The sequence below is a fragment of the Molothrus aeneus genome, chromosome 8 (genome assembly GCF_037042795.1).
Source record: "Molothrus aeneus isolate 106 chromosome 8, BPBGC_Maene_1.0, whole genome shotgun sequence".
In the NCBI taxonomy this organism is placed as follows: domain Eukaryota; kingdom Metazoa; phylum Chordata; class Aves; order Passeriformes; family Icteridae; genus Molothrus; species Molothrus aeneus.
The window spans coordinates 25989269-26006599 of NC_089653.1; the positions used below are offsets into that span (position 1 = coordinate 25989269).

The window sequence follows — 17331 nt, forward strand, 5'->3', positions numbered from 1 at the left end:
CTCCACGCATGCAAATAGCATTTATGGCCATGTGGTAGAGCATATTGGATACATCAAACCAGCATTCTGGGCTCCGGAAGTTTTTTCCTCACTTGTGCTGAAAAATGTTGGCAAGCCAGGCTGCAAATGTGGAGGTGCAGGCTGCACCTGCTGCAGGCTGAATGCATTATAAGGAACCTTCCTTAACAGAGAAAAAACATCACCCCTGCAGTTAAAGGTAAAGTTACAGGCCTCAAATTCTCATGTTCTGTGTGGCTGTCAGCGACCCACTTAGTTCTCACTTCTTGACAATAAAGTGTGTCTGGCTCAGTTCCAGTTTACACTGAGTAAAGAGTGAGTTGCACAGCTTGACTATTTGTGTTGACTTTACCATTGCATGATGTAACTGGGAAAAAATAATGCTTTAGATTTAGCACAGCAACACAAAAACAAGGTTCAAATGCACTCAAGTGTTTATTTCTTAGGAAAAAAAATATCATGATGCCATACAGTCTCTTTAATGTGGTGTCTGAAGAGATGATCATTTTATTACCTTGCTCTGTTAAAAAGCAGGGAGACTTAAATATGCAGTGCTGGATTAGACTATTTGATTAGTAACCAGTTTGGGCTGTAGTATGACAAATTGTTTATGGCTGCATTGCTACTGGAAGAAATGGTGTTTGACACTCCTGTATCATCATTATCTTTATTTCAGAACAAACATTTGTGTAGATATGCAGCTAACTGGCAGGGTAACTGATACAGCTGAAAATTAATCCATTAAAAAAAAAAAAACTTAAAAAAAAAAACCTTTACAATCATTCGCTGGTATGAATCTGAAGATGTGATAAAGGGGAAAAGATTGAATGGCTAGGCAGGCTGGGAGGAGATATGGCTATTTTTAAATGCAAATTAATTTGTGTCAATTTAAGGGTGTAGTTTGGCTTGAGTGCTAGTGTAAGGCATTCCTGTGTATTAGTAAAATCAGTTAATAAAATTTTGAACAAATGCTACCTATCTAGTTATTTCCAGTTCCACAAATTGAGTTTAGGAAATACATCTGAACACACATCTTACTCACCTGAACAATGTGTAAAGTAAGAAAATCACAAATCTATTGCAAGATTTTAAAAAAATAAATAAAATCTTTCAACTCAGGTATTTATGGTATTTGAAGTCCCCATCAGTTGAATTTCAGAATTAATTTAATTTTGAGGTGCTTACCCCATTTTTTTTTTTGCCTTGAAAGAGTTGCAGTTATTAATTTGTGTGTCATTACTAAAATATGTAGGAGGGAGGATGAACAGTTAACTTTCTAGTGCCAAAAAATAACATTGGTGACCCTCTTGTCAGTCCACATTCTCCTACATATTTCCCCATCCCTCTCAACCGTTCCCCCATATTCCTGAAGTGTGTGTGCTGCTGCCAGCTGACGTAGGTAGCTGACGGTGTTTGCTAAAGCCAAGTCTTTGATTCAGACTGGAACCTGTTTCATGGGGAGGCTGGAACTGAGATCAAGAGACGCCCAGTTTGCTTCCAACAAGTCTCCTGGCAGACAAGATATTGGAGGGGGGGTGGGGGGGAGAGAGAGCAGACTGTTCCTTAAAAACAAGCAGGCGAGAAATCGCAGGAGCAGAACAGCTCAACGTGCTCCTGAGAGGAGCTGCTCCGATGAGGGCTGGCCCAGCCCGAGTGCTCAGACCCCAAATCAGCCACAGCAGTTAATGATGCTGTGCACACACTGCTGGCTTGCAGTGCTGGGAGCTCTCAGTAAGATGGATTGCACTGCATAGATAAAATGGAGATGTCTGAACCCAGCCAGAAAAGATCAGCATAAAAGGTAGGTTAATGTTCCGTTGCTAGGTGATCTAATAATTTGGTCCTTTCACTGTTATTCTGTCTGGTGGTATTTATTTTTATATACATTCAGTGCATTATGAAAGATATAAATATGTCAAGTCAGTGCTTCTTGGGGGGTTCTTTCTCAATATAAATTTTCCTCGCATTTGGTCTCCTGCACTTTTTTTTTTACTTTAGTACTTCTTTTTTCTCTGACCTCATTATTATTTTTGTGATTTGACTTTGAAAATAATTATTGCAACAAAAGCACATTAGGTTACTTAGGTTTTACAAAGTGTCAGATAGGGATGCTCAGGATGTAATGTTGCAACCTAAAATCAACAGTTCCAAGTTCCTGGAAAAAAATTGAAGCTCTCATTAAATGAGACTAACTCCTAAGTAGAGAGATAAACAGCTTCCTGGCAGAGGGGGTATGTTCTACTTTCTCTGTGTAGCCCAGTTACGGGTATAAAATACAGAACAGGATATGGAAGCCAAACCCATGAGCTATATAAGGCATCAAAGCACTGGAGGACGCGACCTGTTTTCTTTTGTATCAGAATTCAGTTCAGCATGAGCCAGGAGGGCAGAGCTCGGAGGGGGAAGTGGTGTTAGATTAACAAGTTACGTTGTAGCAAGACCTTGTGAGCCTTTTTGTTTTACAGGTCCTTACAAATGTTTTCAGCTGAGATGAGGATTCTGTGCAACAAAAATTTATCCATTCTGAATTTCAGTTCTTAGTTAGGCCCGACATTGGAGCAGTTGAACCAAGTGTGGGAAAACCGTGAGCCCAAGTGTGGGCTCTTGTTTAACTTTGAATCTCTTTTTAGCGTGTCAGCATGTGCATGTTAGGTCAAAATGTGGGCTAAAATGTGTGCCTCAGCAGGCCAGGAGTGGTGGCTCTCACCAGGATAGAGTCAGATCTGAGTTTATATTTGATTTCTGTGTATGTTTCTTTGTTCTGACCAGTCTAGATACAGTGTCTTGTTGCTATAGGGTCTCTCATTTCTACCTGTGCCTCAGTCTCTGCAGCCACTCTGGGGGATGCATGAGAAATGTTAGCTAGTACTGTTCAGGAAGGTGGTATCTCACTTTCTTTAATTCATAAACAGCATTGGAGGGGGTAGCCAAAGGTAGTCTTGCAGCAAAGCTGATTTCTTCTCTAGGCACAAGTATCACACACACACAATCTAAAAAAAAAAAAAAATCTAAAAAAAAAAGAAAAAAAAAAAGGTGGGGGAGAGGATCCTCTATCATAATTCATAGATATTGAGATCTGGATTTCCTGTAAATACTTTTATCTTAATGCTGGTTCTATGCTAAGAAGGAGATACTAATTTTTTGGTCCCCTAAAGCTGATGGCATTTTTAACAAATATCCTCTTTCTTTAAAAAAAAAACAGTAGAAGATGCAAATAAATAATAAAAGAATGGTTGATTTGTTTGAAAATTTTCCAGGAAACAGTAGGGGTTATATGAGAGTCAGCCTGGGCCCAACAGAGCGGGCATTGAACCAGACCTAATAAGAACAACTGGACCCAACACCCATATTATGTTCAATAATGGAGGGGTTTTGTACTACAAGGACTTCAGTGTTGTAATCTTAATGGCTAGAGGTAACAAACCAGGCTGAAAGGAAAGAGGAAAAACTAAAGTCCAAGGCAATTAGAAAAATCTCTTTCGTGGATTTTGGGTATTGCCAGTCAGATTTGTGCCATTTTTACAGATGAATGGGGTTTTCTGTCACTGTAAGAATGAATTGTAAAGTAATGGACTTGAACTAATTATGTCCTATAAACCTATAATAATAACAATAAATGTGTTTTGAAGTTCAGACATGCGTGTAGTTGATCCAGCCAACTGAGTTGATCAGCAGCTGAGCAAGTCTCCTACTTGGGGTTAACAGGTCAGGTTTTAGGGAAATAAATGGTCAGATAAGACAACTCCAGGGAAGGAGGAAAAGAGCAGGAGTCACAGCTGGTCACCAGTTCAAGCAAGGCTCTTCCTATCTGGCTTTCTAGACTGCTTTTAGTTACCTGCAGGTGATGGGAGGTGTCTGTTCTGGCTCAGATGGAAGTTCTTATCCCGACACAGATGGAGAGCAGTGGAGGCTGACAGGTCTGGTCTCAAGTTTTTCTTACCTTGTGGCATTTAGCCAGTGATCTCATGGTCTTATGTTTTCTCCTGATGCTTTTTTCTTTTTCTTCTTAAACCTCGCCATTTTGGGCAAGGGTGAGAGGGAAGGTACACACAGGGCAGTGGAGCAGAGACATAATACACAATTATATTTATAAGGGTATTTTTCCTAAGCTGAGTGGTGGTCAGATCCCCAGACACCATCCCAAGAGTTAATTCTTTAGAAAAACTTAAGCTCCTTTCATACTTCTACCAGATTTTTCCCAAACTCTCACTTCCTTGAAGCAAACCCCATTTTCTCCCCAGCATCCCCAAACTGATCCCACATCCCAGGCTTTCCAGAGGTCAGTCAGCAAATGCTGAATGAACTCCTACTGCACCCGAGCAGCACATGCAGAACTCACCAATGTGTTTCCTCAGCCTCTGGAATGAAGCCATCAGAGTTCATGGAGCTTGTCTCCAGGATGTGAATTATACATCCCAGAACATGGTATGTTCATCCAGCATGCCAGGTACCTCCTGGGAGCTCTGTGTGTGCAGCTGGATAATGTTGCATCCCAGATGATGTTTTCTTTTTCTCTCTCTCTGTGGAAAAAAAAAAGGCAGGAAGAGCAAACCCAATTAAACCTATAGGAACTGTTGTGTTTTATCTCAATCCCAAATTTTATCATAATCTGTAGTATACAAGAAAGTCATATGCATAGTTTTCTTGGCTCTTACCTGCTAATGCTTTCCCAGCTCTGTCGGTGGTTCCTGTCTGGGGTTTCATACTTGGTTACAGGGCTGCAGTGCCTCAGGATTTTGTCCTTGTGCTCTCCCTTGCACTGTCAGCAAAGCCATTTGGGAATGAGTGTGGGAAACTGGCTGAAAACCAGTTTGCATCCTCCTGCCAGCCTGGGTCATGGTGTGGCTGAGCAGCAGAGGGTGTTACAAGGACTGAAAGGACTTGCTGCAGGCAGGAGGAGGGAGGGCTTGGGCTGCTGAAGCTGGTTTTGACAGGGGTTCCCAGTGTTCCACCTGGGAAATATTTGAGATTACAGTGGAGGCAGTCTGGATGCTCCACGTTGGCTCACTGTTCACAGAACACCCCAAATGGTAATTGCAGTGACACAAACAAGGGTGGGTGAACTGTGCCACAGAGCAAGGACACTTTGATCCACTGATACCAGAATGTCAAACCACGCTGTTGAACACTGCTTGACTTGGGCTTTTTTCCTCTGAAGATTTGAATTTACATACCAAATATTTTTTTCATGCAAATATTTTTATACTAAATGTATTATTGACTGTAGATATTTGCATGTTAAAATGTATTTTCATAATAAACTTATCTCGTCCTTCAAATCCTGTTTCTCTTTGTTCCTCAAACCTGAGAAAGTGTCTCTCTTCAGTAGCTTTTGAGGAATGGTGTTCCTGAGTGTGCTTTTGAGCCTGATTCTTTGTATGAAAATTCAGGTGTCTGCTTCTTTCCTTTTGATCCAGCTTTGTTTGTGTTTACAAATGCTTATCAGGTTTCTTAATGAGATTTTTAAGCTTTCTACCAAGACATGAAAGTATTTTTATTGGGTTTTATTTCTTTTCCTAATGTAATGAGCTTCAGTGGGAGTCTTTGCATACAATTGCACACAAAAGGAGAAAAACTAAAGCTCAGCTGTTTGTTATGGATGTGGCCTCAGTGCTGTGTAAGCCAACATACAACCTCTGCAGTTCCCTCAATGTCTCCAAGTGCTTTGTGAAAGAGCAGGCACCAGCTGGAGCTCAGTGGAAATTCCCTGGTGGTCCTTGAGTCCTGAAGCATTATCTTTAAGCTGTGGTTATGAGATGCTTTGAAAGTGCTGTAATTGAGGAATTTCTTCATTCAAGCTGGGAGATGAGCTCTGGGCAGATATTAAACAGGCCTTCTCTTCTGGGTGTTTGCTTGAACAGCTCAGGAAGGAGAGCTGTACAAAAACTTTGGGAGGTGGTAGTGTAGTGTAAAATTACAGACAAAAGTTTGTCATAAAATGTTCAATGGTCATTTCAAATGTCACTCCTAATTGTATGCTTTTTGGTTTTTATTTTACCTCAAATAAAGATGATTGTGCACTATCAGAGAACTTACTAATGGTTTTTAACCATTTTTCTAGAATCTTTCCTACATTTTCTGATTGTCATAGTTACTCACTTGTTCTCCTTTCATTTTAGATGATCTGCAGAGATGCAAAGGGACATTAGTTGTGTCCAGACCTGGAAGTTCCATGCACTGGCCTCCTTTGAACTAACATTTTTCCCTGCTTTCCTTTTGTTTCAGGGGAAGCCTTCCCTGCACAGTGTTGAAGCATGAGTGCTGATGCCAGCCAGGTGATCACCACTCCTCCCCCTGCCACGATGCCTCACAAGGAGCGGTACTTCGATCGCATCAATGAGAATGACCCAGAGTACATCCGGGAGAGGAACATGTCCCCCGACCTCAGACAGGACTTCAATATGATGGAGCAGAGGAAGAGGGTCACCCAGATACTGCAGAGCCCTGTGAGTGCCACAAGTGGGGAGTAAAATGGAAAGGGTGTTGTAAAAAAAGAAATCTGTGTCACAGCTAGCTGGAATATCTCTGGACCATCTTCCAAGAAAAGTCGCTAAACAGATTATCGAGCATTTTGTTGGTGTGGTGTTTTGTCTGTGGACAAGCAGCCTTTATAGTGTTGTTTTTTTCCTCTGATACTTTTATATTCTTATGGTTCATTGCACTGTTACAGAAAGATGTGGCTGGCTGCAGGGTTCCTAATTAAAACTTAGGGACGGGGAAGAGAGCGGAGTCACTGGTCAAATAGGAACAAATTAGGGCATTACGTGGTGTTCTGCTTTCTGGGTTTGAATATTAACCTATCATTTGCATCAGGAATGCTTTAATTAACATTTATAATTGGGTTAAGTTTATTTAAAAGCTAGACTATGTTCTTTTTATGTCCTTGAGGGTGATCATACCCCTACTTAGCCACATTAATGCTCATCTACTGGTTGTATAAGTTCAGTACTTGTGTAGACTACATATAAAACTATTCAATCTATTGAACCACTTTTGTAGTAGTTTTAATTTATATTTTAATACCTGTATTCTTTGAGTTTAACCTGATGAATACATTGGAAAGTAATGCTGTTGCTTTGAGTATTTTGAAGCCTTAGGCAGTGAGTAAGGCCTGTGGAATGATCCTTTAGGGGTATCCATGTGTAATGCCAGTGTTGAGGATAATGGGACTGGGAAGGGGCTAAGCAGTTTTACAGATCCTTCTGTCTTCAGTTCCTCTGTAAATTGGGGTGCTTCTGTAATTTTTTTGAAGCTTTTCCATATGTAAAGAGATTGCAAACAGCTGTTAGTAATCACCCTATTACAGTCATCCATGAATAACAGGATTGTTTGCTAAAGTGTTGTCCTGGAGTGTCTCTTGGATCCGTGTGTTGCTTTGAGTATAACGTGAACCTGTTGACTAAGGAATTTATTATTTTTCAAGTCAATTTGTGCAAACTTGGGTTTGCAGCCAGGCTCTTTTATAAGGAAAATACTCTAAGGAGGTACTGCATAATGTTTTAATTATGATCATTTTATGTTAAATACTCAATTGTAAAATGTGATCAGAATCTACTCATTCCTGTTAAAATATTCACATTATGAGTAGCCAGGACTCACAGAAAGACTACATCTTTAGCCTAATAGATAAAAATAAGTTGGAGAGATCATTTGGTTTTTACGTGATGGTGGTTTTTTGGTCCTTTTGATGACAGTATTGAATCTGATGAGTGTAACTATTTCATTAACATTTTGTGGCATCTTTTGCCAAGTCTGCCAGATGTAATTGAAGTTCCTTTGCTGCAGCCTCTGTGGTGTTTTTTTTAGTAGATGGAGTGTCAGCATGCAGATTTTAGGAAGGGGTGTGAAGAGGGGTATGAACCCCTGAGTTTAGGCTGCTGTTTTAACAGAAGGCTGCAGGACAGAGAGCTGCTGGGCTGCTGTCAGTGTCCTCCTGCAAGAGAAGCTGAGCCCAGCACTTTTTGGAAAGTGACTGTTCAGAGCTGCCAATAAGTTGCAAGTTTTTGTTGTGTAAGGGAACAGTTGTCCAAATAAGCCAGGGGCCTGCTGCCTGCTTGGCTTAGAGAAATGGGAACGTGGGAGCTGAGTGTGGGATCAGGCACGAAGAGGAGTTGTCTGAGCTCCCACTTCCCCTCAAGTATCTCCTTTTATCCTCCCTTTTCCTGATACAGAAAATTTAGAGGAACTCTGCAGTGATTTCTCACGCAAGGAAATGAAAGCATTTTTCGGTATCTGTGAGCAAATGTCCATCAAGAGAATTTCAGCATTTATTTGGGGTGGAAGGTGCAGTGTGCCAGGCTCCAGGCTCCAGCTGCTGAGTGCTATACTGTCCCTGGGACTCAGAACTGAAAACCTTTGCCTTGTTCTCTTGAATTTAAAATTTATCACACAATGGCTAGAAAGTATTGTTCCTGTTACCAGTCTGTGTAACACAGGTTCAGGAGTGAATTGATGAGCATAGTCCATAGTGTTTTTGTTCTATAGCTGCAGAATTACATTGTGTTAGATATTTTCATGGAACTTTGTTGCTGTTCTGGATTATTCCACTTGACAGAATATAGTTGTAGGGTGTTTAGAAGAGGAGAAATTATGAGACATAGTTGTAAGGTGTTTAGAAGAGGAGAAATTATGAGATATAGTTGTAAGGTGTTTAGAAGAAGAGAAATTATGAGATATAGTTGTAAGGTGTTTAGAAGAAGAGAAATTATGAGATGCAGTTTAAGGAAGAGCTTGTTTTGCTGGTGAATCTTCACGCAGTCTTACATATATAAATGCACATCTTCACCAAGCCTTGATAAATGCATTCAGATCAAAGAAATAGTCAATTGCCTCTTCTGGCAAGTATTAGTAAATGTGAAGTGTATCTAGCAAGGATAGCAGCTGTCTTAAAAGTACACAAGCTTGTTGTGGTGGTGATATATTGAGGTGAGCTCTGAAGATGCATTTTCTGTGAGCAGAGGTGCAAAACTAAAGGGTTAATCACTGTCACATAGTAGGAAGCTTAGGTACTAATTTAATCTGGTTATATTAACAAGCTTTATTTATTTCTTTCAAGTAGGAAAATCTAAATCCTTTAGCAAGAAAATAAATTAGAGAATATATTTCAGGAACCACAGTATATTTTACTCAGTGCATGTTATTGTAAGGGCTACAGGCCTGACCAGACACCTTCAGACATCAAGCTGCTGCATCTCTCTGAAGTACTGTTTGGTGCCCATACTAGTGTGCAATCTGAATACTCCTCTCTGATGTGCAATTTCCCTTTCCTAAATTAAATAATTTAAAAGCTACTGAAAAGCTATTTCCATTACCTCTGATGTTTGCTAATGTCTTGGAGTCTGTTCTTATTAAACCTTAAACAAATCATAGTTGTTTTCTGACCATTGCCCATGGAGAATGTCCTGACATTATCAGTGAGCTCTCAGATGTGTTTGCCTAATGCTGCATGTAGCCCCTGAGCATCTGATAGCCTGGAGAATCTGATAAACTGAACATGTTTGCTCTTCTGTGTCTGTTAGAAAAGTGGAAAGAAATTAAAATCAGCTAGGCCTGAGCAGTGTGATAGCATCCAGAAGTACTGCTGGCCAATTTTAGCATGAAGCCATTTAGGTTTATTTTAGTAACATCTTCAGTTTCAGAGGATTTGGGTAGCATGTTGTTATTTTTAAAGAAAGGTACTACATTTATACAGTGGACTAGTTTTATTGCTTATTGGGTTCAAGATAATTGCTCTATAATATATCCAAAATCTGAAAAAATGGGTTGGTTGTTGTAGGGCTTTTTATATTTTCCAACTTAACTCTGCAATTAAAAACAGTTTTGTCTGTATGCTAAACAGTCATATGTTGCTTGTTACACAGAGTTACTATGTTTTTCACAGAGCAAAAATATATTTGCTGTACCATCAAACTCCTTACTTCACTTATGTTATACAAGTCCTTCTGGCCTTTATTTCCTTCTAGCATTTCTCTGATGCTGTCACCATAGCAACCAGAAACTCTTAAAACACTTTAAAAAAAAAGGGCAGTGGTTGTGCAGTTATGGTGTTTATGGAAACTGAGCAGCCAGTTCAGCACTGAGGAGCTGAGTGAACATCCAGGTACAGACTGGGAGAAGATCCCCACAGCCATGGTGAAGCAGGGAAGGTGTTGGGTGTTTCTGCAGGCAGGCAGCAGTGTCACACTGCTTCCAGTGGAGTGAGACCATGTGAAACTATCCACCCAGCAGAAAAGCTTCTACAGGCTTGAGCTAGCAGGAAAATGTGTGTAACCCAACAGGAAATTAGGGTCAGGGCTTAGGCTGCACTGAGGAGTACCTTCCATCCCTTTATATTGGTGTATTGAAAGGAAAGCTAGAGGTGAGGATGGAAATGGGAGAGGATGGATTCCTGTACAAAAGATGTGTTTGTGTATGATATATATATATATATGTGTGTGTTATATATAGATATATATAGATATATATGTTCATTATTTTTACTAATATAAAAAGAAGTTGTGTCTGGAGCAATGAGTGGAGCAGCTGTTTTATGTAAACATAAAAATGCCCAGTTACTAAAATTTAAATGTGCAGTTTATGTTTTTAATTTACCAGTGAAGTTTTGTGTGGCTTCTTGAGACCCATTGGATGTGCACTGGCTATTTTTACATATAAAACACAGCTATTTGGAGCTCAGGGTTTTTTTTCCTAAAGTTGAGCTCTGTGTTGGCAGGATCCCATCAGACTTGACTTTCATTTAATTCTGGATCTAGAGAGTGTCTACCCACCCACCGTGACTCTGCAAGGAATTCAGGGCCACTCTGGCTTGGTACTGCCATTGCAGGAAGGCTCAGGTGAAACTATCCAGACTGAAAAATTTTGGGGGGTTGTACTGAGGTTAAAAATGTACTTCTTTTGTGTGCCTCCCTTCCTGACTTGCACATGCAAACCACCCCTGCCTCCCACACTAGCCGGTCTTGCCCAAAAAAACACGGGGATATAACTATACAGCTTAGCAACTCTTCTATTCAGAGGTCTGCCTTAGCATGCAGCATGCAGGCAGATTTTTCTCCTCAAAAACAAGCAATCCCACCCACACTTGAATTTTTTTCTTGGATATGTTATTTTCAAACCATCAGGACAGAGATGAAGGATGATTTAATTTATTTTTTTCCCCCAACTTTTACAGTTGTTTAGCTTACTTTAGTTTGTATCAAGGGAACATCCAGTATTTTTTCAATACCACTCCCTTTTGGGGCAGTTTATTTTCTTAAAAATATCAAAGTCCTTTCAGTTTCTCATATGTTTTGGCTTTTACTGCTCTTTTCTCAGAAGTTCAAAAGCCTTTCACATCCTTCAGAAGCCTCACCCTTTGGCCACAAAGGACACACAACCTTTTGCATCACCTGAGGACCTCCTGACTGGGCAGTCCTCTCACCCGGCAGCTCCCTGCTCTGGCTTTTGTCTTCTCTGACATCTTCCCAATATCCTGCTGGGAAGTCATGACTCTCCTCCCCCTGCAATGGCTTATTTAGCTGCATGCTTTCATCATATAACCTGTGCAGCATTTTGTTCACCCAGAGGCAAGAGCTCAACTTGATATGTCATTGAAGACATACTACAAAATGTCCCTTAAAGATCCCCTGTCCACTGTGACAACATTTTAAGTGAGAGGGAGTTTGTGGTCAGGGCAACATTGTCTCAAATCAAGGCCATGCACTAGATCTCTGTGGGGACCCAAGAAATCCCCCTGCCCAGCTATCATTCATTTCTGCAGCTGTGATGAGCACTGTAAATTCACACCAATGTCCTGCACCACAAGTGCACATAGTGAGAATTTCCCTTCTTTCTCACTATAAAACTGGGTTCTCTTCACTCCACTCTATTTCCATATTGCTCCTTTCCACTTAGTTTGAACTGTGTTTTTTTCTCATTAGATATAAATGCCACCAGATACATGTTGAACAATACCTGGAAAACCTTGGAAAGCCATGACTGGTGACTTTTCTCCTTGGCTGCAGGAGCATGTGCATCCAGAACACCCTGCAAGAGCTCTGCCATCCCTCCTAGTGCATCCTCACCATGTGTGCTCCCACCCTTCCAAGTCCTGCACTTACTGAAAATCCCAGTTAATTATGCTCAGAAATGTGTGAGACCCCTGACGAGCTGAAATTTGATTTTGTCTAGCATTTTACATTTCATTGTACATTCCATTTACATTCATTACATTTCATTTACATTCCATTTAGCAGGATGTATGGTATGGCTTTACTCCACGAGAGAACACGAGGGAGGGACCCACACCCCATGCAGAGCAGCAGTTGTGTGTGTGGCTGGCTCTGGGTTGGTGGGGATGGGCTTGGCAGAGGAGTTGAGTGCTTCAGGTTTGGCTGTAATCATGGGGTATCTCTAGGCTGCTTATCATAGGAGTGAACACTCTGCTGCAGCTCATGGAGGAAAGCCAGTGTACACCAGGTTAGAGGAGCTGGAAAAACTGGCACAGGCTGAGCTCTGTGTGAGGAGTGCCTTGCTGTCAGCCCAAGGCTAAATCCAGCCCAGGTACCCTCACCCTTCAGTGCAAGTGAAGAGATTATTATAACTTCAGTTAATTCCCCATACTTATTACCAAGGCTACTTTTTGTCTTAACACAGAAACCCCATCCCCCTTGTTCTCTTTCACAGCATTGACAAACACTTTTTGTGACTCTTATCTTCTCCCCGCCAGCCTTCGCTCCCTGGCGGTTTTTTTGTGGCCAGCTCCACCCTTTTCCACTGAGGGCTCTGGCTGTTGGTATCTAAACTTCAGTCTTGAAAGAGCCTCTTAGGAGCTGTGTTGGCTGTTTCAGTGAAGGTCTTCCTCTCACAGGCAGCCGTGTTTACAGCACAGGAACCAAAATTAACGTCTCTTCACTCTCGAGGACAAAGTACCAGTTAAGTTTTGAAACTTTTCTTCAGTGGTGGAGATTTAGCTTAGAGACTCTGTGTGGGTATGTTTAGATAACTTGAATTATGCCCTTTTTAAAAATGGATTGAAGATAGTAGAAACTCTGATCAAAATGGGCTAAAGTGAAAATGGTTGAATGGGTTTTTGGATCATTTGGCAGTTTTTAGTCTAACAGCAGTGCTGCTGTGAAAGGTAGGGACCTCACATGTATTTTTACACTACTTTCCTGTAGAATGATGTGAAACTGTTTAGTCATTACTGTTATTAGTCCTAATGTGAGCACGTGCTTTCCCCTCTTAAAGGTTTGCAGTGGTGTGGAGTATTTGTAGATTACTTGTATACCATTATTATTTATTATTTTATTTCTACTTCTTTTGATTGGATACATGTAGAAATCAGTGGTCAACAAAAAAGAAACAGCATAGGTAGTCAAAATACTTATAAGCCTTTGTACTTCTTAACATCCTTAGAGAGCTGCCTAGCAAGATGAAGAGACTAATACAAAGTTTTTTAGTAACATCATTATTCTGCACTATGTATGTGTGTATCCATGTAAAATAGGTTATTCTAGCAAGTTAATTATTCTAGTTCTTCCTGAAAAATACTAGTTGTCAACTGGTACATGCAAATGTTGCTTTGATTCTTAAAAGCCCAAATTTACACTGTCAGCTCACAGTTAGACTGTACTTCTGAAAGAAAATGGAAGCAAATGAGTCAGAACCGAGCTTGTTAACTTTGCTCTTGACTTTCAGCCGATCTAAGTTGAAAGATTTTTCCATCTAAACTGCCTGAACCTATGATGTGTATTTGGAAGATAATTGCAAATAGGAGAAGAACTATTTTATGATATTAGAAAGACCTTGACCTAATCATCCTACTAATGACTCCATCAAGAAAAGCTGTGTCTGTTCTGCAGGCTGTGCAGCACCATGTAAGGCTGTCTAAGCTGGTGTAAAAACGCTGACTACAGTTTTGGAAAGAGTGGAATTCTGGAAACAGTTTTAGGAATAGGCTGAGCTGCCCTTTTCATTTTTACTGGTGAGTGGTGGGGAAATTCATGTCTCAGAGCAAGCTGGTGGAGTGGCACTCAGAAAGTGGGTGAGATGGAAGCAGAGCAGCAGCCTGCATTCTACCAAGGTCAGGCTACTCTCTTGGGTGTCTAAAGTAAAAGCCCCACTCAGCATCCTCCTGGTTGTGTACCTTGTCTGAAATGTCACTGTACCTCCTTCCCAGGAGGTGTCAGGGGCCCAGTTCTCACACCATGGGATATTTCCTATCAGACCTTCAGTCTGATGCTTGATGTGCTGCTTCAGCACAAATGGGGAGGGACACAGGTGCTTGGCTGGGCAGGTGAGGTCCCTGAAGACAGAAGGATGCTTGTGCAAACAGGAAATGATTCCCAGCTGTGAGGGGTGGGTTAGCCTGGCTACATCCTTGCTGTGTGCAGACACAGGCAGGTGTTGAGTCCAGCTGTGTTGGCAGGATCATGGGCAGCCAAGAGGTGCTCTGCTGCTCACTTTGGGATTTGTACCCCACTGCAGAAAGTCACTGCTTTTAGTGTCTCATGTCTAAAGTTGTCATGGTTTCAAACAAACAGACAAACCACTACACATGTACCCGAAAAGCCTACTAAATCCCTGAAACTTCCTCTTGATTGAGCAATGCTGAGCACACAGCTGAATAACATCATTTTTCATTCATCTGACAGTACAGTTTTTCCTTTGTCAGCATTTTCTTGTCAAATACTACATCTGAAATTACCTTTCTGCTTGAAAAATATCTGCTTTGTGCCAGAGCAGCATGTTTGTCATCTCTTTGAAAGCATCTCTCTCTCCAGTATGACTTACTTGTATGGCTTTTGCTTGATCACTTGTGGGCAGTATAATGCCACACATATATAAATATATTACAATCTCATGAATTAAAGCAAAACCAAACAATTTGGTCTCCAGGCTCTAGTTAGGTTTTTAGAAGCAGGCTCCTGCTGCTCTGGTCAGATCCCAGAATCAGAACCCTGCAAGCTAGTGGTTTTACAGAAATCAGTCTTGTACAGTGAAATAAATATCATTCATTTAATGGCTCTTATTAAAGGTAAATTGTGGACCACAAGAAGGTGGTGCCCTTCATAGGAGCCCACTGAGATTACTAGAAATGGAAGAAGGTTGTGTTAGCACATGTGGGGTGGTTACTTAACAGTTCCAAGTCTCAGAGGTCTGTAGCAGTGGATGAAATGTAGTGAAATATTCATAGATACCCATGTGGCAGGCTGAAGGCTGCTAGCAAACATCATTATGCACTGGCATGTGGATAAATTGCATACCTGATTTTATGCACTTCATCCATATTCTCACCTGCTTTACAACTCACCCCAAACCTCCATATTTGCTACTTTCCTGGCTCTTACCTATCTTCTCTTATTTCTAAAACTGTTTTTAAGGGAAATTGCTTGTTTGGTTTAACAAAGCTGTTGATACAACACTAAATCCTCATTTCTAGTAGTCTCAGCAAATGTGTAACATATTACTGCTAGCATTAAGGTGCAAAATTAAGCTCAAAAGAAGGAAAACAACATGATGAAAAAGCAGAAGAATTAAAAATACAATATACAATAAACTAAAAAATCTTTCTTTTAAAAATTTCCCAGAATATATTACATTACCTTTTTTCTACTGTGGAAATAACATTACTTGTACAGGCTAAAAAAAACTCCAGAAGTCTGAATATGACTAATGAGGGTTTACTATTAATGTTTTTGCAGATCTTTTTTATAGTCCTTGTTGAATTGAAGGGGGAATAATTTAATATAATGCAGAGAACTGGGCAGCCTGTTCAGTTCTCTGCTACCCTTGATCTAAAGTTCTTCCTCATGTCGAGCTGGAGCTTTGCACCTTTCAGTTTATGGCCATTGCTCACAGTCCTCCACTTCTTCTCCCCCAGTTAGGTTTTTTTCCTCTCTCAGTTCTATGTTTTTTCTTTCCTTTTCCTCATCTGCTCCTTTCTCCTGCTGCGTAGACCTTACCAACAGCAGCCACAAAAGAGAAAAATCTGACTTTGTCTGTGCATCTTCAGGCTGGTGAGAGGTTCTTCAGCAGTTGGGGAGATGCTACATGAATATTCTGGTTTGCACTGAGAGATCTGTGCAGCAGATCCATTCAGAGTCAGTCAGGGGAATTTTTAGAGGCTTTACTTAGGAAAATCTAGCAAGTCTCAGGTACAAACATGATCCTGACAAAATTATTCTAAGGAGAGCATGGATATTTGAAGAGTTGGTAATTAGGAGTCCTGGAGACTCAACTGTCCAGCTGAGGAGGCTGTGTCAAGTAGAGTCATGAGGATGACTCTCAGTAGCACTCTCTCTTACTAATCAAAACCTGTTGGTGAATAGACCCAAGGGATTGGTGGATTTTGCCCAACAGAGTGGGTGTTTTGAAGGACTGAATTAAAATTCAGTGAAGAAATTACATTTGTCATACAGAACTGTTTTCTTTCTTTAATTGAGAGCAAGTGCTCTGCCAAGGAAGGCAAACTGAAAGGAGCAATTACTTACAGGGAATAGTCTGGAGTTATAATAGGAGCCAGCTGCGTGGTAAAGACACCAAATGTGTTTTTGGAAGGAACCAGGAGTGTTCACAATCCACCTCAGCTCATGTTGTTTGCAGCTTTGGGTACTGCAAGTTTGGGAAAGAGCTGCAAGATGCTGCCAAGAAGTAATGAGAGGGCTAGAAAATGTAACCTATAAGTTTGAAGGAACAGAATTTATTTAATCTAGGAATGTCAGGACTGCAGTGGTCCTATGACAGGGGGTTGTTGTAGATAGGGAATAATCTGTTTATCATCTCAAAGGAACAGGCTTTGTCCACAGTGCATAGTATATTAAATTTGATACTATGAAAACCTTTTCATTATATATTCTGCAAGAGTTTATCTCTTGGGCTTGCAATCACTTTATTGAGAAAAAGAAGGAAGGGTTTTTCCCTTTGGGAAGGAAAAGTAGAGAGGAGATAGCATTCCTTCTAGTTTTGCATGTCTGTGATATTACTTGAGCATGGATAAGCTCCAGTTTTCCAGTTGTTTATAACTTTATCAAATTTGAATGGGTTTTCAGAGAGATTACATTATAAAAAAAATATCCAGCACAGAAAGCACCACATCCTGATCAAATTTCAAGTATCTCTTCCAAAATATGGACAACAATTTAATTACTGATAAAAATGGGTTCAATAATTTAAAAAAAAATACATTTTATCTTGTTGTGTACTGGGAAATAGTAAATCCTCTGTGACCAAACTCCTCCTTTCTGCCCCACAAATTGCCAGTACCTAGCATGCAAAGTTTAGGTCAGATTATTAAGTCTGGCAAAGTTAAAACAGCTAAAAACAAATTCTATGGGG

The 17331-nt window shown here is 40.6% G+C and overlaps 1 protein-coding gene across 3 annotated transcripts in view; it reads left to right on the forward strand.

Annotated features, from left to right (window-relative positions):
• Positions 1–17331, forward strand: part of ADD3 (adducin 3) — a 91783-nt gene that overhangs the window by 61054 nt on the left and 13398 nt on the right. For 2 of the 3 annotated variants that reach the window (XM_066555189.1, XM_066555191.1), the window contains exon 3: positions 6244–6464. In XM_066555189.1, the coding sequence (XP_066411286.1) occupies positions 6273–6464 (192 nt within the window). In that variant the 5' untranslated portion in view covers positions 6244–6272. Of the gene's footprint in view, positions 1–1589; positions 1820–6243; positions 6465–17331 lie in introns of those variants that run through there. The other variant, XM_066555190.1, reaches the window with a different exon arrangement.